Genomic DNA, 24,754 nt, shown 5'->3' with positions numbered 1-24,754 from the left:
GATATGCCACTATTACATCTTTAATAATGGACTCTAGCATCTTCCCCACTACTGATGTTAGGCTGACAGGACGATAGTTCTCTGTTTTCTCCCTCCCTCCTTTCTTAAAAAGTGGGATAACATTAGCCATTCTCCAATCCTCAGGTACTGATCCTGAATCTAAGGAACATTGGAAAATGGTTACCAATGCATCCGCAATTTCCAGAGCCACCTCCTTTAGTACCCTAGAATGCAGACCATCTTGACCTGGGGATTTGTCAGCCTTCAGTCCCATCAGTCTACTCATCACCGTTTCCTTCTTAATGTCAATCAGTTACCCTATGCCCTTGGCCCATCCATACATCTGGGAGATTGCTTGTGTCTTCCCTAGTGAAAACAGATCTAAAGTACTCATTAAGTTCTTCTGCCATTTCTGCCATAACAATTTCACCCAATTCATTCTTCAAGGGCCCAACATTTTTCTTAACTATCTTCTTTCTCTTCACAAGCCTAAAAAAGCTTTTGCTATCCTCCTTTATATTCCCGGCTAGCTTGCATTCGTACCTCATTTTTTTCTCCCCGTATTGCCTTTTTAGTTAAGTCCTGTTGTTCCTTAGAAACTTCCCAATCATCTGTCCTCCCACTCACCTTAGCTCTGTCATATTTCCTTTTTTTTAATGCTATGCAATCTCTGACTTCCTTTGTCAACCACTGTGGCCCCCTTCCCCCCTTTGAATCCTTCCTTCTCTGGGGGATGAACTGATCTTGCACCTTGTGTATTATTCCCAAGAATACCTGCCATTGCTATCTGTTAGGATATCCGTCCAGTTAACTTTGGCAAGCTCTTCCCTCATGGCTCCATAGTCTCCTTTGTTCAACTGCAACACTGACACCTCCGATCTGCCCTTATCCTTCTCAAATTGCAGATAAAAACTTAATTATTATGGTAACTACCTCCTAATGGCTCCTTTACTTCAAGATCGCTTATCAAATCCTGCTCATTACACAAGACTAAATCCAGAATAGCCTTGTCCCTGGTCGGCTCTCATACAAGCTGTTCCAAGATTGCATCCCGTAGGCACTCTACAAACTCCCTATCCTGGGGTCCAGCACCAACCTGATTCTCCCAGTTCACCTGCATGTTGAAATCCCCCATAACTACTGCGACATTACCTTTGCCACATGCCAATGTTAATTCCCTATTCAACTTGCACCCAATATCCATGCTACTGTTTGGTGGCCTGTAGACAACACCCATTAGGGTCTTTTTGCCCTTACTGTTCCTCAGTTCTATCCACACAGACTCTACTTCTCCTGATCCTATGACCCCTCTTGCAAAGGACTGAATCTCATTCCTCACCAACAGGGCCACCCCACCCCCTCTGCCCACATTTCTGTCCCTACGATAGCACGTATACCCTTGTACATTCATTTCCCAGGTCTGATCTCCCTGCAGCCATGTCTCCGTTATCCCAACAACATAATAGTTACCCATTCGCATCTGAGCTTCAAGCTCATCCACCTTATTTCTGACACTTCTTGCATTCAGATATAGAATTTTTAGCCCATTTCTCCTCTCACTGTTTAAATTGCTGCCTATTGTGCTTAACCCAGCTCCCCGAACTCCCTTCAGGCTATACACCCCTTGAAATTTGTTGTCCTTTCTAAATTTACTTATTCTTTCAGCACATTCAACTCCATGTTCCATCAGACCATCCCTCTGTACATGAGTCCTCCTTATCACTTGTTCCACCTCACCTTTCTCTACCACACACTTAATATTCTGGAACCGCGTCATCCCGACCTGTCCTTTATTCTTCATCTCGCTATCCTCTCTCACATTCTAGATCCCTGCCCCCTGCAAATTTAGTTTAAACACCCCCCCCCCCCCGAGAAGCACTAGCAAACTTCCCTGCAAGAATGTTTGTACCGCTCCAGTTCAGGTGTAAACCGTCCCGTCGGAACAGATCTCAATTTCCCTGGAACAAAGCCCAATTATCTACAAACCTGAAGCCCTCCCTCCTGCACCATTCTCTCAGCCATGTATTAATCTGTATAATCCTTCTGTTCCTTGCCTCACTTGCACGTGGCACAGGTAGCAATTCTGAGATTGCTACCCTGGAGGTCCTGCCCTTCAGCTTCGCACCTAACTCCCTGAAATCACTACAATCCCCCTCACTCATCCTACCCACGTCGTTGGTCCCTACATGGACCACAACATCTGGATTCTTGCCCTCCCTCTCAAGAATAACCTGCACCCGATCTGAGATGTACTGGACCCTGGCACCAGGGAGGCAACATACCATCTGAGACTCCCGATCTTGCCCACAAAATCTCCTATCTGCCCCCCTGACTATAGAATCCCCTATCACTACCGCTCTCTTCTCTTCCCTCCTCCCCTTCCTAGTCGAGGGTGCCAGAGACAGGACCACTGCAAGTTATTCCTGGTAGGTCATCCCCACTAACAGTATCCAAGACAGTATACTTATTGTTGATGGGAACGGCCACAGGGGTGCTCTCTCTGTCTGCTTCCCCTGCCTCTCTTCACTGTCACCCATTTGCCTACCTCCTGACTTTTTGGTGTGACTACCTCCCGATGATTCTTATCTATCTCTGCCTCTGCCTCCCGAATGATCAGTCCTGGGGGTCGCATTGGCGGAGGAGGCTTAATACGCTCAGCGGAGGATGGTGCTTGGAGAAGCTGTGTCGGAGGGGATGGTCGGAGGCTCGGAGGTCCAATGGACGGAGTCCGCTGTGGTCAGAGCGCTTTCACTGTGTGCTGTGTCTGCGAGGCTGGGTTCGACGGAGCTTTCACTGTGTGCTGTGTCTGCGAGGCTGGGTTCGACGGAGCTTTCACTGTGTGCTGTGTCTGCGAGGCTGGGTTCGACGGAGCTTTCACTGTGTGCTGTGTCTGCGAGGCTGGGCTCGACGGAGCTTTCACTGTGTGCTGTGTCTGCGAGGCTGGGTTCGACGGAGCTTTCACTGTGTGCTGTGTCTGCGAGGCTGGGCTCGACGGAGCTTTCACTGTGTGCTGTGTCTGCGAGGCTGGGCTCGACGGAGCTTTCACTGTGTGCTGTGTCTGCGAGGCTGGGCTCGACGGAGCTTTCACTGTGTGCTGTGTCTGCGAGGCTGGGTTCGACGGAGCTTTCACTGTGTGCTGTGTCTGCGAGGCTGGGCTCGACGGAGCTTTCACTGTGTGCTGTGTCTGCGAGGCTGGGCTCGACGGAGCTTTCACTGTGTGCTGTGTCTGCGAGGCTGGGCTCGACGGAGCTTTCACTGTGTGCTGTGTCTGCGAGGCTGGGCTCGACGGAGCTTTCACTGTGTGCTGTGTCTGCGAGGCTGGGTTCGACGGAGCTTTCACTGTGTGCTGTGTCTGCGAGGCTGGGTTCGACGGAGCTTTCACTGTGTGCTGTGACTGCGAGGCTGGGCTCGACGTAACTTTCACTGTGTGCTGTGTCTGCGAGGCTGGGCTCGACGGAGCTTTCACTGTGTGCTGTGTCTGCGAGGCTGGGCTCGACGGAGCTTTCATTGTGTGTTGTGTCTGCGAGGCTGGGTTCGACGGAGCTTTCATTGTGTGTTGTGTCTGCAAGGCTGAGTCGTGAAAGTCCATAGGGGGGTTATTCCCTTCTGCCGCCGGCATGGGATGACGAGTCTATCAGGACCCTGGGGACTTGTGGAAACTGTGTGGTGATTTCTTTTGAACTTATAGTCCCTTAACATCTTTGGACTATTTTTACTGTGCCCATGGTCTTTTTTTTATCAATTATGCTATTGTTTGCACTGTTGTAACTATATGGTGTAACTATGTGGTTTTGTACAGGTCTTGTAGCTTTAGTTTTTGGTCTTGTTTTGTCTGGTGGATTTGGAGCTCCTTTCCAGGGAACGCGCTAAGATGGTAGCGCGATATTAATATGCAGCAACCTCTCCGGACTCTGGATTGGGGATTGCCAAACGTTATGTGGATTTTCTGGTGTAGTCTGTTTTGTCATGTGCTTTTGTGATATCATTCTGGAGGAACGTTGTCTCATTTTTTAACTGCATTGCATTTGTGGTTTCTAAATGACAATAAACTGAATCTGAAATACCCTGAGAACTCATTCTTAGTAATCGACTCCCAACATTTTCCCAACCAGAGGTCAGACTAAAGGGCCCATAGTATCCTGCCTTCTGCCTTTCACCCTTCTTGAAGAGTGCAGTGACACTTACAATTTTTCAGTCTTCTGGAACCATTCCAGAATCATATTATTCTTGAAGGATCATTAGTAATGCCCCCACGATCTCTTCAGCCGCCTTTTTCAGAACTCTGGGGTGCATTACATCTGCCAGGTGTCTTCAGACCTTTCAGTTTCCCAAGAACCTTCTGTCTAGTAATGGTAATTTCACACACTTCATGACCTCTGATTCCTGGAACTTCTACCATACTGTTAGTGTCTTCCACAGACAAGACTGATGCAAAATACTTATTCAGTTTATTTGTTATTTCCTTGTCCCCATTACTACATCGTTTTCCTGCAGATCAATATCTGCTCTCACTTCTCTTTTATACTTTATGTAACTTTTGGTATCTATCCTCTTTCATTATTGTCTAGCTTACTTTTGTATTCTATTTTTACTTTCATTCCCTTCTGTTGGTTTTTAAAAGCTTCAGAATTTTTAACTTCCCACTAAGTTTTGCTCGATCGTATGCCCTCTCTGTTTTTTATGCTGACTCTGACTTCTCTTGTTAGCCATGGTAGTGTCATGTATCCTTTGGAATATGTCTTCCTCTTTGGGATGTATATATCCTGTGCCTTCTGAATTGCTACCAGAAATTCCAGCCACTGCTGCTCTACCATCATCCCTGCCAATGTTCTTTTCCAATCAATTCTGGCCAACTCCTCTCTCATACCTCTGTAATACTGATACATCTGACTTCAGTGTTTCCTTCTCAAATTTCAGAGTGAATTTGATTATATTATGATCTCTTACCCTAAGGATTCCTTTACCTTGAGATCTTTAATTCTGGTTCATTGCACAACACCCAATCCAGAATAACTGGTCCTCTTGTAGGCTCAAAAAAGCCATCTTGGAGGCATTTCCCACCCATAATCCAGCACCAATCTGATTTTCTCAATCTACCTGCATATTGAAGTTCCCCATGACTACTGTAACACTGTACTTCTGGCATGAATTTTCTATCACCTGTTGTAATTTGTGGGCCACATCCTTACTACTGTTTGGGGGTCTGTATATAACTCCCATCAGCATCTTTTTACCCGTGCAGATCCTTAGCTCTATCCACAATGATTCAACACCTTCCAAATTGTCACCTCTTTCTAATGATTTGATTTCATTTTTTCCAATCAGAGCAACACCACCCCCTCTGCCTTCCTGCCTATCCTTTCAGTACAATGTCTATCCTTGGCATTAAGCTGCAGCTATAATATTTCAGCCGTGATTCAGTGATGTTGACAACATCACACCTCCCAGTCTGCAACTGAGCTGCCAGTTCATATACCTTATTCCATATACTGCACACATTCAGATGCAGCACCTTTGGTTCCTGTACTCACACATTTCGATTTTGTCACACCATGCTCAACCTTTTGATTCCTAACTTTGTCTGAGGTCTTACCAACATCAGCCTCCACAACATCTCCACTGACTGTTCTGGCAATCAAGTTCCCATCTCCCTGCAACTCTAATTTAAACCCCACCGCGCAGCATGGACAAATCTTCCCACAAGGATATTCGTCTCCCTCTAGGTCAGGTGCAAGCCACCCCTTCTGTACAGATCCCACTTTACCTGGAAGAGAGCCTAATGATCCAAAAATCTTATGCCCTCCCTCCTAAACCAACTCCTTAGCCACGCACAGTATTAAACTGTATAATCTTCCTAGTTCTAGCCTCATTAGCACATGGTGCAGGTAGCAGTCCTGAGATCACAGCCCTGGAGGCCCTGCCCTTTAACTTTGCACCCAACTCCCTGAATTCCCCATGCAGTTCTTAATGTCCAGCGGGGTCTTCTGATCGTAAACAAATACATTAAAAAAATAAAATAACACCTTAGGTTGACCCCATGGAAGCCATTGCGTCCCAAGAGTGCCACCATCTTACTAAAAGACTCCTTTATTTACACATATTAGGAATTTGCTGTGGGGCGTTGGTGAGACATGCAACTAAAAACAGCATTCAACTATTATAAAGAATTATATAAAAGACAAACAAAGCATAGATTTGGAATAAAATGTGCAGCATGTATTTACACCGTACACAGCTTCATAAAACGTGGTTTAAAAAGCTCTCTGTGCAGTGGGTGAGAAAGTAGAAGAGGTGGGGTCTAACTAGAATGGTTGAACAGATTAACTGCTTGGGGAAGAACATTTTAAGATGGCATGAAGTTTTTGTTTTAATGGCTTGCCAGAAGGGAGCTTCTGGAAAAAGCAGCTTGCTGGGCGGGTAGTGTCTACAGTGATATTTCCTGGCCGCTGCTTTGTTCTGGACACATTGTAACTCAACTCCAAAGTTCAAGTGCAACGTTATTTTCCCTCTTTCATTCTCTCCATAGAAACAATGGTTCCGTCATTCCCAATAAGCTAACAGTAAAGAAATATTTTGCAAGATACTGTGGACTTAGAACAGTTCTACGTTGTTAAGCAATGCTGATAGAACTCGGGTTACACTGCTGATTCCTTGTCAAGGCAATTCCAAAACCTGCTACCTCTACAGCACAGGACAAAGAAAGCAGGTGCAAGAGAAAGCCTTCCTGTCCAAAATTTCCTGTAAAGTTATGAGAAGGGCATTACCTTTGATGCCCAGATAATTTGGAGTTTTTAAAGCCCTAAATCTATTTGCATGACTAGAAACAAGCTTTTAAATCTATAACCACAAATGGGCAAGCCAATCTTATGTGCTATCTAAACTTGAGGCTCCCATCTCTGGACTTTTAAAATGAATACCAGCCTAGTACCTAATCATTCAGTTTGTGTCTACGCTGCAGTCCAATTGTCAAAAGCACTATTGTGATCCTATTGAATGGATTACAGTAATATCAGTGAAAAGATAAGCGGAGCTGAAATACAATTACATTATACTGCAAAGAAAATATTCACCAAGATAGGGAGTGAATGCCAGGACCGTACAGCTGTAGAAATTCAAAATTCAATCATCTCTAACTATAGGGAAGCATTAAAAATATGCAAAGCCTCTGTTGCTCTGAGTATCTTATAAAACGAATGATTTTGTTACACTAATGCTGTAAAAATAATAGCTTTGGCACAAATTGCCTTAGTTTACAAAATAAAATTTTTGACAAATGTTAAAATTCTTTCATGCAAATTGAATGATATGGCCTTTTATAAGGAAAATCAGTCTGATATGATTGAACATGCCAATGTTGTAAAAGATGTGCTGATCTTTTTGAAAAAATTAGGATAAATAAGTACTCAGGGCAGGACAAGGGTTACTATGGGAAATGAGCAAAGAGATTACTGCACCCTTTAGCAATGATCTTTATGTCCTCACCAGTCACAGGAGGAGTACCAGGTGATTGGAAGCTGGCAGATGTTATTGCTTTGTTCAAGAAAGGGAGTAGGGAATTATAGACCAGTGAGTCTTACTTCAAAGGAGAGCAAAGTCTTGGAGAAGATCCTTAAAAGACAGGGTTTATGAGCATTTGGAGAAGCATAGCTTGATTAGAAATAGTCAGCATGGCTTTGTCAGGAGCAGGTCATGCCCCCTGAGTCTGATTGAACTCTTTGAAGATGTGACAAAGCACATGATGAAAGCAGAATTGTGGATAAGATGTATATGGATTTTAGTAAGGTGTTTGATAAGGTTCCCCATGGTAGACACATTCAGAAAGTCGGGAGACATGAGACTGAGTGAAATTTGGCTGTGTTGATACAGAATTGGCTTGCCCATAGAAGGCAGTAAAAAGAGCATATTCTATCTGGTGGTCGATAACCACTGGTTTTCTGCAGGGATCTATTCTGGGACCCCTACTCTTTGTGATTTTATAAATGACTTAGATGAGGAATTGGAAGATGGATTACATCCTAGGGTTCTGAAAGAGGTACCCAAAGAGATTATGGAGGCATTAGTAGTAACTTTTCAAGTGTCATTAGTTTCTGGAACGGTGCCAGAGGACAGGAAATTTGCGTACGTCACTCCACTCTTCAAGAAGGGAGGGAGGCAGAAGACAAGAAATTATTAGCCATTTAGTCTGACCTCTGTGATTGGTAAGCTATCTGTGTTCATCATTAAGGATCTGTTTTAAGGGTACTTGGAGGGACGTGATAAAATAGGCTGACATCAGCATAGTTTCCTTAAGGGAAAACTTTACTTGGCCAAACTGTTGGAATTCTATAAGGAAATAACAGTCAGAATAGACAAAGGAGTGTCAGTAGATGTTGTTTAGCTGGATTTTCTGATGTTCAAGTTCATGTTTATGGTCATCTGGCTGTACATACCTACAACTCAGCAGGCCAGGCAGCATCTACGGAAAAGAGTAATCAGTTGATGTTTCGGGCTGAAATCCTTCTTCAGAACTAGAAAAAAGATGAGAAATTAGAGCAAGATGGTGGGGGAGGGAAGAAAGAAGTACAAGGTGGTAGGTGATGGGTGAAACCGGGAGAGGGGGAGGGCTGAAGTAAAGAGCTGGCAAGCTAATAGGTAAGAGAGATAAAGGGCTGGAGAAGGGGGAATCTGCTAGGAGAGGGCAGAAGACCATGGAGGAAAGGGAAAGGGAAAGAGCACCAGAGAGAGGTGATGGGCCGGTAAGGCAATGAGGTGAGAGAGGAAAACAGAAACACAAAAGGTGAAGGGTGGGGGGGGGGGGGGGAGTAATTCCTGGAAGTTTGAGAAATCAATGTTCATGCCATCAGGTTGGAGGCTACCCAGATGGAATATGAAGGTTGTTCCTCCAACTTGAGTGTCGTCTCATCACGACAGTAAAGGAGGTCATAGACTGACAAGTCAGAATAAGAATCAGAAGTAGAACTGAGGTTGGTGGCCACCGGGATATCTCGCTTTTTCTGGCCGAAGAAGCATAGGTGCTTATCGAAGCGGTCTCCCAATCTACTGTATGTTGGGTCTCACCAATATACAGGAGCTGCACTGGGAGCACCAGATACAGTAGATGACTCCAATAGACTCACAGGTGAAGTGTCGCCTCACCTGGCAGGACTGTTTAGAGCCCTGAATAGTGAGAGAGGAGGTGTAGAGGCAGGGATGGCACTTGAAGTGCCGGGGGAATGAATGGACAAGGAAGTCACGTAAGGAGTGATCCCTGAAGAAAGTGGGAGGTGGGAAAGATGTGTTTGGTAGTGGGATCACATTGCAGATGGTGGCTATTATGGAGAATTATTTGGTGGACATGGAGGCTAGTGAAATGGTAGGTGAGGACGAGGAAACCTATCCCTGAGGAACAAGTGCCATACCTGCTCCTACACCTCCTCCCTCACTGCCATTCAGGGCCCCAAACTGTCCTTCCAAGTGAGGCAACACTTCACCTCTGAGCCTATTGGGGTCATATACTGGGCCTGGGCCTCCTGTATATTGATGAGACCACTTCATCAAGCACCTTCGCTCCATCTGCCACAAAAAACGGGATTTCCTAGTGGCCACCCATTCCAACATGTGAGTCAATGGATCCTCTACTGCAGCGACAAGGTCTCACTTGGGTTGGAGGCCCAGCCCATCTGGGTTATATATTCCATCTGGGTAACCTCCATCCTGATGGCATGAATTTTGATTTCTTGATCTTCCAGTATTTTCCCACCTTCATCATTCTCATTACCTCTCTCCTGTCATCTCCACACCTGCCCATCACCTCCCTCTGGGGCTCCTCCCCTTCCCTTTCTTCCAATGTCTTCTACTATCTCCTGTCAGATTGCCCTCCTCTAGCCCTTTATTTCTCTCACTTATCAGTTTCCCAGCTCTTTACCTCACCCCACCCCTCTCCTGCTTTCACCTACCACCTTGTACTTCTTCCTTGTCTCCTGGAGTATTGTGTTCAGTTTTGGTCTCCAAATTTGAGGAAAGACATTCTTGCTGTTGAGTGAGTGCAGCGTAGGTTCACGAGATTAATTGCCAGGATGGCAGGGCTGTCATATGTTGAAAGATTGGAGCGACTGGGCTTGTATACACTGGAAGTTAGAAGGATCAGAGGGGATCTGATTGAAACATATAAGATTATTAAGGGATTGGACACTCTAGAGGCAGGAAACATGTTCCCGATGTTGGGGGAGTCCAGAACCAAAGGCCACAGTTTAAGAATAAGGGGCAGGCCATTTAGAATGGAGTTGAGGAAAAACATTTTCACCCAGAGAGTTGTGGATCTATGGAATGTTCTCCCTCAGAAGGCAGTGGAGGCCAATTCTCTGATAGAGTTAGACAAAGCTCTTAAAGATAGCAGAGTCAAGGGATATGGGGAGAAGGCAGGAACAGGGTACTGATTGTGGATGATCAGCCATGATCACAGTGAATGGTGGTGCTGGCTCGAAGGGCTGAATGGCCTACTCCTGCACCTATTGTCTATTGTCTCCCCTCACCTTCTTGCTCTAACTTCTCATTTTCTTTTCCAGTCCTGATGAAGAGTCTTTGCTCAAAATGTCGACTCTTTACTCTTTCCCATAGATGCTGCCACGACACGTAAATCAAAATATTACCATAAATAAGTTAAAAAATATATATCATTCAAAATGCATGCAGTGCACAGGTAAACAGTAGATAGTTCCACGTCCTAGTGACAAGCCCTCAGTGGTGGCAGGGTATTCATTTAGTCTCACAGCGTGAGGGAAGAAGCTGTTACCCAGTCTGGCAGTCCAAGTCCTGAAGCTTCTGTACTTCATTCCTGACAGTAGTGGGTCAAAGAGATTGTGAGATGGTTGGTAGAGATCCTCAACGAAGCATTGGGCTCTTCGTCTGCAACACTCCTGATAAATGTCAAAAATAGGGGGGGGGGGGTGTGACCCCAGTGATCCTCTTGGAGGGTTTTACTGTCCTCTGTAGGGTGTGGAGGTCTAATGCCTTGAGTTTCCTATTCGCACAATGATGTATCTAGCCAGTACACTCTTAATCATGCTCCTGTACAAAGTTGTTGGAAAGGTGTGGAGACCTTGCATGCCTTAATCTCCTTAGAAAGTAGACACTGCTGTGCCTTCTTGACTAGTGAGGAGATGTTGTAGGTCCAGGTTAGATCATCCATTATCTGCTCACCAAGGAACAACGTGCTCTTCACTCTCTCCACAGCAGAGCCATTGATGTGCAATGGAGCGTGGTTGACAATGCACAATCGTCTCTGTAGTCTTTTTTGATTTTCAAAAGGCCGCTGACAAGGTGCTACATGTGAGGCTGCTGAACAAGATGAGGGACCACTGTATTACAGGGAAGATGCGAGCATGGATAGAAGATTGGCTGACTGGCAAAAGGCAAAGAGTGAGAATAATGGAGGCCTTTTCTGGTTGGCTGTGGCTGACTAGTGATGTTTCACAGTGTTGGAACTGCTTCTTTTCAAGTTTTATGTCAATGATTTGGATGACAGCACTGAAAGCTTTGTGGCCAAGTTTGTGAATGATATAAAGATAGGTGGAGGTGCAGGTAGTGTTGAGAAAGCAGAGAGTCTACAGAAGGACACAGATAGATTAGGAGAATGGGCAAAGAAGTAGCAGATGGAAAACAGCGTAGGGAAAAGTATGGTCATGCACCTTTGCAGAAGGAATAAAAGACTAGACTATTTTCCAAATTTGAAATCAGAGGTGCAAAGGAACTTGGGAGTCCTTGTGCTGGATTCCCTAAAGGTTAATTTGCAGGTTGAGTCGGTGGTAAGGAAAGCAAATGCAATGTTCTCATTTATTTCATTCTCAAATTCTTCTCCCATGTCTTATACCCTGTTCCTCAGGGATAGGGTTCCTCTTGTCTTCACCTGCTACTCCACTAGCCTCCAAGTCCAGCAAAAAATTCTCCATAATAGCCACCATCTCCAATGTGATCCCACTACCAAACACATCTTTCCACTTTCTGTGAGGGCTTTTCAAAAGAGGATGAGAGCTGAGTTGATAGAGATGTACAAGATGGCCAGAAGCATAGACTGAGTGGATAGCCAAACATTTTTCCAGTGCAGAAATGGGTAATAAGAGAGGCATAATTTTAAGGAGGAAAGAATAGGGTGGATGTCAGAGGTTATTTTTACACAAAGATTGGTGGGTGTGTGGAACACCTTGCCAGGGGTGGTGGCAGAGGCAGATAAATTAAGCGCATTTAAGAATTTCTTGGATAGGTGCATATTTGATAGAAAAATGGAGGAGGAAAGGGAAAGAGTTAGATTAATCTTAAAGTAGGTTATAAGGTCAGTTCAACATTGTACCCTGAAGGGCCTGTACTGTGCTGTTATGTTCTATGAAAGAAAAGTTATTTCATACAATACATTTATTCATGTTCAGTAGCATGGATAATTAATTTATGAGGGTACTATACTACTGCAAATGGTGAAACCTGAGGCCAATTACATCCATCGACAACTAGAGCGTAATTCTATATTGCTCTATAGATGGCGATCAGTGGAATGGGCAATTAAAGTCCATGAAGACTCTCTAACATGGGAAATCCTATCATCTGATTCCTTAAGTGGAAAATGTTAAATTCTCCATACTGAAGGTTCTAGAAAATGAATAGTTACATACACATCTTTACTCTGCCCAGATCTATTCTGAATGAAACTGGATTTGAACTTTGACCAGTCCGTTAAACAGTACCTTTCTGGACAAGTAGTTATTTCTGTTTAACAAACATTTTGATTTGAGCACTGGCTGCAGAAGTTCAGGTCTTTCACAATGGAAAATGAAAAGTGAGTTGAAGTCTCCATGGATTGCTTGCCCTTATCACAGGTCACAGTCAGGCAGTAACTCTGGCTGGTGAATGATCAAAGTGATTAGAAAGGTGAAAGATTTATTGAAGAAATCTATCCTACATTGCCATTTTAGGGATATATCTTTCCACCATGTTGCCTGTAAAAATGCCATTCCCTTTTCTCTGTTCCTTCATCTCTGCCACATCCATTCCCAGGATGAGACCTTCCATTCCAGGGCATCAGAGGGGTCCTCCTTCCTCCAAGAATGGGATTTCCCTGTCTGCACCATTTCTCCACCATGCTGCCCTCATCAGCATCTCCTTCATTTCCTGAATATCGCACTCACTCATCTTCCCACTGTCTTAATAGTGATAGAGTTCCTCTTGTCCTCACCCACCATCCCATAAGCCTCCACATTTGACAAGTCATTCTCTGCAATTGTTGCCATCTTCAAAGGGACACCACCACCAAATACATCTTTACCTCCCTCCAACTCTCCACTTTCCACAGGGATCACTCCCTCTGTGATTCCCTTGCCTATTTGTCCCTGCCAACTATTCTCCCTCCGGGCACTTATCCCTGAAAGTGGCTGAAGTGCTGCGCCTGCCAATTCACCTCCTCCCTCCCCTCCATTTGGGGCCCCAAACAGTCCTTCCAGATAAGGCATCACTTGCCTGAAATGTCAGCCGTTTATTTCCATTGATGCTGAGTCCCTCCAGCACTTTGTGTGAGTTGCTCTGGATCTACGGAATCTTTTATATTTATATTCCTTTGCTTTCCTGTTTCCTAAATGGGCAGCGAAATCACTTCGCAGGTACGCTTCTAAGATAGAATTTGCTGTTCAAATTTCTTTCCAGCCCTGGTTGAACACTTCTGAATCATATTCAACTTAACAGATTCATTTACCGACATTCCCGAAGCCATTGGATGTCACTTCCTTATTGCCTTTCATTTTGTGTTCAGCAGTTGGGTTTACAAGACTTCTTAATGTGTACCATTAGCAGAGCTATCAGTGGAGGTACAATTCTTAGAGAAACCATTGAGGAAACCAGAAGGCTGTGTATTATTTTTTGAGAAAGAAACTTTGAACCACCAAATCATTTCACAAATGCTGTGATAGATTTGAACCACCATGTACCTACTCTGATTGAAATTTATGGATTAAAGTAATGTTGATACAAAAAAAAAGTCTTGTGCACCTGGTAAGTCTCCAGGAAGTACAGTATTTTCTCTGGGTCTAGTTTTGCCTAGTGAGCTGGGCATTGTGTTGACAAAGCAGGAATTAGTTGGTAGGCAGTCATTGGCTATTTATCTGTAAATGTTATGATCTGCCTGTATAACTGTTGCTCCCATCAATCATGGAGGGTGTGCAGGCTCAACTTTCCTTTACAGTGCATAAATAAAACTCACTCTCAGGATCATTACAGAGTTTGCCAGAACCTGCTCATAATACAACACAGTGACTGTTTGCAGAGTCTGGAATTAATTGAGTGGATGGAAGCCTCAACCTATAGCATTTTGAGAAGCTGAGTTTGTCTTCAAGAAAACTCATAGTAGATATAGCAGAAACCGGGTTGTCAACCTAATTGCCAAATGAAGGTCTATTAAGGAACCAAACCAAAACTTGCACTATGGTAACCCCACCAGCAAAGTAGGCTGCAACTATCTTCCTTGACATGAGACATTACAAAGAATTGTAATTCAAAGTTTACATGGATTGTTCAATTTAAGAAAGGACCCACCATTCTTCGGCATGCCTAAAAGGCTTGATAAAGATGCATGAAAATGTATATGAAGTCATATAAAAGTACAGGCCCTTCAGCACAATAATGTGAGCTGAGCCATTCCACTCTCCCCTGAGTGAAGAAGTTTCCACTTAAGCTTTTCACCTTTCACCCTTAAGCCATGACCTCTGCTTGTAGTCCCACCCAAACTCAGTGGAAAAAGCCTGTATACATTTACCCTATCTATATCCCTCATAATTTTGTATACCTCTATCAAATCTCCTCTCAATTTTCTGTATTCCGATGAATAAAGCCTTAACCTATTCAATTTTTCCTTATAACTCCAGACCCAGCAACATCTTGTAAATTTCCACTGCACTCTTTCAACCTTATTTACATCTTCCCTGTAGGTAGGTGACCAAAACTGCAAACAGTACTCCAAATCAGGCCTCACCTATATCTTACACAACTTCAATATAACACCCTATCTCCTGTACTCAATATATTGATTTATGAAGGCTAATGTGCCAAAAGCTTTCTTATGAGCCTATCTACCTGTGACACCACTTTCAATGAATTATGGTCCTGTATTCCCAGATCTCTTTGTTTCACTGCACTCCTCAGTGCCCTACCATCCACTGTGCAAACCCTCGTGCTTGTCTGCATTAATTTCCACCTGCCATTTCCAGTCCATTTTTCCAGCTGGTCCAGATCCCACTGAAAACCATAATGGCCTTCCTCATCATCCAATACACCCCCAATCATGGTGTCATCCGCAAATTTGCTGATCATGTTAGCCACATTATCATCCACATTGATATAGGTGACAAACAACAATAGACCCAGCACCAATCCCTCTGGCACTCCACTAGTCACAAGCCTCCAGTCAGAGAAGCAACCACCTACTACCACTCTCTGGCCTCTCCTACAAAGCCAATGTCTAATCCAATTTACTTTACTTTATTGTCACCAAACTATTGATACTAGAGTGTTCAATCATCACAGCGATATTTGATTCTGCGCTTCGCGCTCCCTGAAGTACAAATCGAAGTAAATAGAATAAAAATTTAAATTATAAAGCAAAATTATAAAATAGAAAAGGGAAAGTAAGGTAGTGCAAGTCAGGTCCGGATATTTGGAAGGTATGGCCCAGATCCGGGTAAGGATCCATTCACAGTTGGAAAGAAGCTGTTCCCAAATCTGGCCGTATGAGTCTTCAAGCTCCTGAACCTTCCCCTGGAGGGAAGAGGGACAAAAAGTGTGTTGGCTGGGTGGGTTGTGTCCTTGATTATCCTGGCAACACTGCTCCGACAGCGTGCTACACCACACGCCTCACACCTCACTTTACACCAAGTGAGTCCAAGGATGGAAGATTGGTTTGTGTGATGTGCTGGGCTGTGTTCACGATCTTCTGCAGCTTCTTCCGGTCTTGGACAGGACAACTTCCATACCAGGTTGTGATGCACCCTAGAAGAATGCTTTCTACGATGCACCTATAAAAATAAGTGAGGGCTTTAGGGGATGGGCCAACTACCTCATCTTGAATGCTGAGCAACTGACTCTTCTTGACCAACTTCCTATGTGGGACCTTGTGAAATGCCTTGCTAAATTCCATGTTCCTAACATCCACTGCCTTGCCTTCATCCACTTTCCTGGTAATATTCTCAAAAAAACTATATAAAAATTGGTTAGACATGACCTCCCAAGCTGACTATCCTTAATCAGTGCATGTCTATGCAAATATTCATATATCTGGTCCCTTAGATTATCTTCTAATAACTTTCCCAGAAATGATGACAGGCTCATCGGCCTGTAATTTCCTGGTTTATTTTCAGAGTCTTTCTTAAATAGCAGAACAATATTAGCTATCCTCCAATCCTCTGGAACTTCATGTGTTGCTTAAGATGATGGAAATATCTCTGCTAGGGTACCTGCCCTTGCCTCCCATGGGGTCTGAGAGATCACTTTGACAGGTTCTGGGAATTTATCCACCCTAACTGCCTTAAGAAAGCAAACACCTCCTCCTCCTCTGTAGTCTGTACAGGGTCCATGAAGTTGGTGCCATTTTGCCTCACTTCTATAGTCTCTGTGTCTGCTGAGTAAATACAGATGCAAAAATTCCATTTAAGATCTTCCCCATCTCCTTCGGCACCATGTATAGGTTACTTTTCTGATCTTCCAGAGGACTAATTTTGTCCCTTCAATCCTTTTGCTGTTAACATATCAGCATAATCCTTTAGGATTCTCCTTCGCCTTGTCTGTTAAGCCTTCTTTTTAGCCCTCCTGATTTTTTCCCAAGTGATCTCTTACATTTCTTATACTCCATAAGCTCCTCATGTGTCCCTGCCTGCCTACACTTACAATGCACCTTCTTTTCTTTCTTAACCAGGGCCTCTGCTTTCCTGATTTCTTGAAAACCAAAGTTCCCAAAACCTGTAAACTTTATCTTTTATTCTGACAGGTGCATTGTACTCTTTGTACTCTCAAAATTTCACTTTTGGAGGCTTGCCATTTATCAAGTACACCTTTGTCAGAAAGCAGCATGTCCCAATTCACACTTGCCAGATTCTTTCTGATACCATCAACACTGGGATTTCTCCAGTTTAGAATTGTGCACCAGACCTATCTTTTTGCATAGTTACTTTGAAAGTAATGGCATTGTGATCACCTGATGCAAAGTATTCCCCTAAACAAATTTCTGTCACATGCCGTCTCATTCTGTAATATCATATCAGATGTCGCACACTCTTTAGCTGGAATTTCTATGTACTATAGAACCATAGAACACTACAGCACAGTACAGGCCCTTCAGCCCTCCATGTTGTGCTGACCCATGTAATCCTTAAAAAAAAGTACTAAACCCACACTACACCTACAGCTCCATCCAGAACTTAAAATGAAAATTAAACACAACTTAAACTTAACATCTCAAACTTACCCACCCATCCTTCTGCCTCTACATCCAGGTCATTTATAAAAATCACAAATAGCAGGGGTCCCAGGACAGATCCCTGAGGCACTCCACTAGTACTGGTTAAGAAAACTTTCCTGAACACATTTGACAAACGATATCCATCTAGTCCCAGTCAATATGTGGAAAATTAAAATCACCTACTATCACAAACTTATGTTGCAACAGTCTGCAGTCTCTCTACAAACTTGATCCTCTAAATCCCTTGTACTGTTGGGTGGTCTATAATATAGGTCCATTAACGTGGTCATATCTTTCTTACTATTCAGTTCCACCCATGGAGACTCACTGGATGAGTTTTCCAGTCTGTCGTGACCAAGCACTGCCGTGACATTTTCCCTGACTAGTAATGCCCCTTTAATCCAACCTGCTCTGTCGCATCTAAAACAACGAAACCCTGGAATATTAATCCAACCCCTCCTGCAACCAAGTGTCCCTAATGGTTACAATATCACAATTCCATGTGTTGATCCATGACAAGGGCCCAACTGCCTTTCCAACGATACTTTTTACATCAAAATATACACAGCTCAGGATGTTAGTCGCACCATGCTCAACTGTTTGATTCCTGACTTTGTCTGTCTCCACGAGGAAATCTGCAGATGCTGGAAGTTCAAGCAACACACACAAAATGCTGGTGGAACTCAGTGGGCCAGGCAGCATCTATAGGGAGAAGCGCTGTCGACGTTTCGGGCCAAGACCCTTCATCAGGACTTTAAAGTCTGTCTTTGTCTGTCTCCGCAACCTCTGCACTATCTGTTCTGGCATTCTGGTTCCCATCCCCCTGAAGCTCTAGTTTAAACCCCTTTTGTGCAGCACTAGCAAATCTTCCCTCTAGGATATTAGTCCCCCTTCAGTTCAGGTGCAAACCACCCCTTCTGCACAGATCCCACCTTCCCTAGAAGAGAGCCCAATGATCGAACAGTCGGATACCCTCCCTCCTACACCAACTCCTTAGCCACATATTAAACCATAAAAGCTTCCTAGTTCTGGCCTCACTAACACATTGCACAGATAGCAATCCTCAGGACTACCCTGGAGCTCCTGTCTTTTAATTTAGCACCCAACGCCTTGAACTCACTTTGCAGAACCTTGTCAATCTTACTACCATGTCATTGGTACCCACATGGACCATGACTTCTGGCTGTTTACCCTCCCACTTAAGAATTCTAAGGACTTGATCCGAGATGTCCCAAACCCAGGCACCTGGGGGGGGGGAGCATACCATCCTGGAATCTCAGTCTCATCCACAGAACCTCCTTTCTGGTCTCCTAACTATCAAATCCCCTATCACCACAACTCACATCTTCTTCCTCCTTCCCTTCTGAGTCACAGAGTCACTCAGTGCCAGAGACCTGACCGTTGTGACTTTCCTCTGCTAGGCCATTTGCCCCAACAGTATCTAAAATGATAAACCTGATGTTGAGGGTAGCCTGCAGTGGTTCCTTAACCCCTTTCCCTTTCCTGACTGTCACTCAGTATCCTGTGTTCAGCACCTTGTGTTTAACTACCTCTCTACAGTCCTATCTATCACCCTCTCAGCCTCCCGAATGATCCAGAGTCCATCCAGTTCCAACACCAACTCCTTAACACGGAATGTTGGAAGCTGCAGCTGGATGTACCTCTCGGAGGTGTAGTCGTCAGGGCACTGGAGGTCTCCCTGCCGTCCCACATCCTGCAAGAGGAGCAAAGGATTCTAAAATAAAGTATCACAATGTCCAACTGCAAAACTTTGGAGCAATTTGATGTAAACAAAGTGGTGTGGTGTGTTTGTTCATGGTGCTGCTGTTTCACAGAGTCCATCCTAATATTATTGATCTTATTTGATTTCTACTTGTGTGGGGACAAGCCTGGCCATTTTCCTCATTAACGTCCTTTCCTGACAAAACAAAAATGGAATTCAGTTACAATGGAAACATCGATCATTGAGAGGAAACACCATGGTAAAGCAGGGTATATACAAGAAGAAATTTCTTTCAAGATATCAAAATATCAGTATATATTTAGTGTAAAATTTAAACTTATTAAAAACGTATGTCCTTATCATGTTTGAGAATTTGTTTTTCCAGTCACTCCTTCTCAGCATGTCTGTGTGCACCTTCAGTCTTGTTTTCACAAATAAGACAATGCCCGGTGTATGTGCCTAGGGTTCTTACCCTCTCTCAGCTGTCCATTTGCTGTCCACACTTCATATTTCACTTCTCAGAAAAACAGAAAGAAACTCTTCTCATTTGTATTTAAATTCAAACAAATTTGATACTTTTAAGGCCATGAGACATAGGAGAAGAATCAGGCCATCCAGCCCATTGAACCTGCTATATCATTTTATCTTGGCTGATTAATTACCCCTCTCAAACCCATTTTTTGCCTTCTTCCTGTAACCTTTGATGCTCTGACTAATCAAGAACCTATCAACCTCCACTTTAAATAAACTCAGTGACTTGACCTCCACAGCCTTTTGTGACACCCTCTAGCTAAGGAAATTCCTCCTCATCTTCATTCCAAACGGGCATCCCTCTATTTCAGAGTCTGTGCCCTCTGGTCCTAGACTCCCCCACTATAGGAAACATCCTCTCCACATTCACCCTGTCTAAGCCTTTCAATATTTGATAGGTTTCAATGAGATCCACCCCCATTCTTCTAAATTCAAGCAAGTACAGGCCTGGAGCCATCAAATACTCATTATTCGTTAACCCTTTCATTCCCGTGATCATTCTTGTGACCCTCCTCGGGATCCTCTCCAATTTCAGCAGGTTCTTTTCAGATAAGATTTTGAATAATAATAAAGTAGAAAACCCAAAACTCCAGAGGGAATTGTTCTTGTTTTTGTGTAACATATGTTGAGATTCTCCAATATATGTTTGTGAAGCACCAGAAGGCTCAGGTAAACGCTGAACTATGACAGGCTACATGATTGAACCTATTGAAGACAAGATGAAGAATAGCATACATTTAGTGACGGGTAAGGTGCCATATGCAGTATTGGTTGTGAATGGTTTTAGGCACTGCAGAGACAGGAAGGCTCTACAATGGGTAGTCAAATCTGCCCAGTGCATCACAGGCATCAGCTCACCTGCCAAGCAGAAAGGTGCCAAAAAAGGATCAATAACATCTTGAAGGATTCCCCCCCCCCCCATGTAAACTCCCATGTGGGAGTTTGTCCCACTCCCATCAGGGAGGAGGCCATGTAACATCCACACCAGGCCCTCCTGACCCCTCTGGACCGAGAAGGAGAGGGGGGAAGATGCCAGAATGAGAAGGTGGGGGAGTGGAAAGAGGCTGGCTGGAAGGTGAAGCCAGGTGGGTGGGAAAGGTCAAGGGCTGGAGAGAGAGAGGAGACTGGGCCGTTGGAGAAGGGAAAGAGGAGTTCCTGCACTGTGTCGCTTTGGATTTTTCGCATCTGCAGACATTCTCATGTTTATGTATGTAAGCGATTGTACCTGTTTATAGTTATTGTGCTTTTTAATTATTGTTTATTTTTGCTGTATTTGATCAGATGTGCGTAGCTTGGATTTCCAGCATCTGCAGATTTTCTTTTGTTTGTGATTCGCTTTCACCAGCCACATTTTCCCATTTAGATGAAAAATATCCGACCCCCCCAAAATATACTTGATTAATAATAAATACAGCAATTAAAATATACATACTGACACAAAACCACTATGCCAAAGAGTTCAATACATAGAGATGACTAATATTTCCTGCTTAGCCTTAGCGTTCGTGAAGTGTTTGAGAGTGCGACTCAGCGTCCGTGGGCTGCGGTCCTTTCCCCGGGCTTCAGAGCGCCCCTGCCCTCGCATGGGGGACCGATGGGTCTCAGCAGACTCTCACTGCGTTGACCTGGATTTTTCTCGGCACCTGTCTGGGACTCGCTGAGACCGGTTGCTTCCTTTCCTGCGCTGGAGGTTGCTCCGACACCGACCCTGCTATAATCAGAACAATCCACACACACCTACCACACAAAACAACAGAACAGCGCCCAGCTTCCCGCGGGTTCTGGGTTAAAATTTTTAAATGTAAAATATAAAAATAATATTTCAAGCAAGCGAGTTCATCAGATTTTGATTTAGTAAACGTTGCAACCGAAGTTGGCGCTCGCTGTTTCAGTGTCAGTTGGCACTCGGAACGTTCCTCTGGAACCCCACTTCAGACCGCCACTCACTGGTCTGACCGTCCGACCGACGATGTGTCACTCCCGTTCTGGTTACAGTACCGACTTGCTTATTTTGGTTACTTCAGATTCGCTCAAATCAAAGTGAGCGCCACGTGATTTGGGCGAGCCTTCTGAGTGGCTGGAGGGGCACGACGTCAGCGCTGCTGCTGCCTGGGTGGGCTGCACTCGGGAAGTTTTCGGTGAGCGGAGCGGAGCGGAGGCCGGGGTCCGGGTGGGATGTGGCACTGCGGCGGGTCGCTCACCGAGGAGGGTGTCTGAGCTCGGGTCTGGCCCCGGCAGCTGTCAGTGGTACAGCCACTCCCCCTTCCCCCCGCTGATTTTACCCACCGCACGGATGGCAGCGTTTCCTGAAGTACGAGGTCTACTCACCGATGAGGTAATCCCACCTTCTGTTAGTTAACGCCACCATTTACCACACGGAACCGGGGGGGGGGGTGGTGGTAAGTTTGTCGGGGAGCCGGCCACGCCGGGAGAGTGGAAGCCCTTGGCTGCCCCCGTGGGAACTGCTTGTTCTGGGGTCAGTGTGGCGACAGGGGCCGGAGCCCGATCGCCCACACTGTCTTTCCTGTGGAGATGGGAGGGCTTCCCGGGTTTAGGCCTACACCAGATTAGATGTTTATCACCTCCTCCGTACTGTGGTTTGACAGTTCTAGACCCACAGCGAACGCCCCACCGCCGCCTCCCACCTCCCTCACATTCGCTTTCTAACCCGAGTGATTGTGCTTTGCAGGACGGATCTCGGATTCTACGAGTGAAGATTTTAGCTGGAATTGGCCTGGCGAAGAAGGATATTTTGGGAGCCAGGTGGGTGTATTGAGGGCACTGGAACCCGTTTTATGACTGGAGCCAAGCTCCTGAAAACTCCGCATTTAATTTCTCTGATGGAAAAACTGGGGCGAGTTGTTTCTGATAAACCATAGAATTAGTAAGCCCTTGTCATTTTAAAACCAGGGAAACATGCCGAGATTAGAGAAGTGGGCTGAGAGAGAATTGATGGTCCAGAGTCCCTGGTTTAAATCCTACAATAACAGTTATGGGACTTGCATTCAGTTGATAATGTTGAGTGAGTGTGTGTGTCTGGGGTGGGGGGGGGGATTGGGGTGGCGTGGCTCTGTCAGAAATGGTGATGATAAAAACCTTATGGATTATGGTAAAGCCTCCTCTGCTTTGCTAATGTCCTCAGGAGGAAATGAGGACCAGCTGATGTATGACTCCAGACTCCTCCCATGTGGTTTACTCCAAGTGCTGTCTGAAGTGGCCCAGTAATCCACTCAGTTGCATCATTACTGCTGATGTTAAACTTGATGGACCATCTGGCATCGACACAGCCATTGAATTCAGCTGGACTATATTCCTGCTAGCTGGTTCTGTCTTGCGAATGCCTCGGGGCTGGTGTCTAAAATGGAAGAGCTCTGCCTTGAACTCGTCAGTAACATCCTGACGTGGGCATTGTTAGACAATGTACCAGACACTTCTCTCACTCTATTCTTAAGCCATAGGATCAATATGAATTCAATGAAATATACACATTGAATGCATATTGGGAGCAGTACCAGGCATACCCAGTGATGGGTCCCAGTCTAGTCAAACAGTACCAGGCATACCCAGCGATGGGTGGGCCAGCTTAGTGAAACAGTGCCAGGCATACCCAGTGATGGGTGCCAGTCTGGTGAAACAGTGCCAGGCATACCCAGTGATAGGTGGGCCAGTCTAGTGAAACAGTGCCAGGCATACCCAGTGATGGGTGGGCCAGCTTAGTGAAACAGTGCCAGGCATACCCAGTGATGGGTGGGCCAGCTTAGTGAAACAGTGCCAGACATACCCAGTGATGGGTACCAGTTTAGTGAAACAGTGCCAGGCATACCCAGTGATGGGTGCCAGTCTAGTGAAACAGTGCCAGGCATACCCAGTGATGGGTGCCAGTCTAGTGAAACAGTGCCAGACATACCCAGTGATGGGTACCAGTCTAGTGAAACAGTGCCAGGCATACCCAGTGATGGGTGCCAGTCTAGTGAAACAGTGCCAGACATACCCAGTGATGGGTGGGCCAGTCTAGTGAAACAGTGCCAGGCATACCCAGTGATGGGTGGGCCAGTCTAGTGAAACAGTGCCAGGCATACCCAGTGATGGGTGGGCCAGTCTAGTGAAACAGTGCCAGGCATACCCAGTGATGGGTACCAGCCTAGAGAAGCTGCAGTAGAGTTCTGAGTGTGCTAGAGTAGAGTGATTTTACAACTAATGACACAAATTGAAATTGTGCAGTCTTACCTCATCCAATCATGAATAATGATGGACAATTAAACAACTAATGGGAAGAGGAGGAGGATTTGATGTTTCCTCATTCTAACAATGGCAGGGACCAGAGCAGGAATGCTAAATGTTGAATTTGTAGCCATGTTTAGCCAGTTGTGCTGAGGACCTCAGTACCCTCCTAAATATCCTCGCTATTACAGACACCAGTCTCTATCTAATGTGAATCTCAGCAGATGATATTAAGATGAAAGAAATGTATACAGCAAAGGTACAGACAGTGTACTATTGTTGTGCAGAAAGCTCCATAACCAGCTGTGCTTTTGAATCTAATCCAGTACAGTTAGAAGACTGGCAGTGTGAAAAATACCTAGGTGTGCCCTACAAAATGCAGGGCAAATTTATTCCAGGTGATTATTACCCAGTCAGTCCACACTTATTCATCAAAAAAATTGGGGAATGTTTCTTCAGCCGTGCAGTAAGTGACACTTACTCACCAGTAACCTCTGCACTGATGCCCAATTTGTGCTTTGCTGGAGCTGCTTGGTTCCAGATCTCATCAAACTTTGTTTCAACCAGAGAGCAAGAGTTGAATATTGTAGATGAGGTGAGAGTTACCATCAAGATTACACAATGTGGCACAAAGCTGCCGTGTGGAGTAAAAGTAAATCTGTATTAAATGGAGACCACGCTAATATCTGGAATAATACTCTGGACAAAATAATATGATCTAGATGATATGATCTAATTACCCAGTCTTAGCATATTTTTTGTTCTAATTGTTCTTTCTTGGAAAAACTGGGTATAACTTGTTTTTCTTGTGAATG

At 44.8% G+C, this 24,754-nt stretch overlaps 1 protein-coding gene across 2 annotated transcripts in view; it reads left to right on the top strand.

Moving 5' to 3' along the window:
- The first annotated feature begins 21,784 nt into the window (after nucleotides 1–21,784).
- The window catches only part of nedd4a (NEDD4 E3 ubiquitin protein ligase a), a 247,880-nt gene continuing 244,910 nt past the window's right edge, over nucleotides 21,785–24,754 (top strand). Inside the window, exons 1-2 of one of the 2 annotated variants that reach the window (XM_059952531.1) lie at nucleotides 21,785–22,053; nucleotides 22,408–22,481. In XM_059952531.1, coding sequence (XP_059808514.1) covers nucleotides 22,012–22,053; nucleotides 22,408–22,481 — 116 coding nt within the window. In that variant the 5' untranslated portion in view covers nucleotides 21,785–22,011. The remainder of the gene's footprint in view (nucleotides 22,054–22,407; nucleotides 22,482–24,754) is intronic. The other variant, XM_059952530.1, reaches the window with a different exon arrangement.

The sequence above is a fragment of the Hypanus sabinus genome, chromosome 28 (genome assembly GCF_030144855.1).
Source record: "Hypanus sabinus isolate sHypSab1 chromosome 28, sHypSab1.hap1, whole genome shotgun sequence".
Lineage (NCBI taxonomy): Eukaryota > Metazoa > Chordata > Chondrichthyes > Myliobatiformes > Dasyatidae > Hypanus > Hypanus sabinus.
The sequence above is the reverse complement of the archived record's forward strand: the minus strand, read 5'-3'. Positions and strand labels throughout refer to the sequence as shown.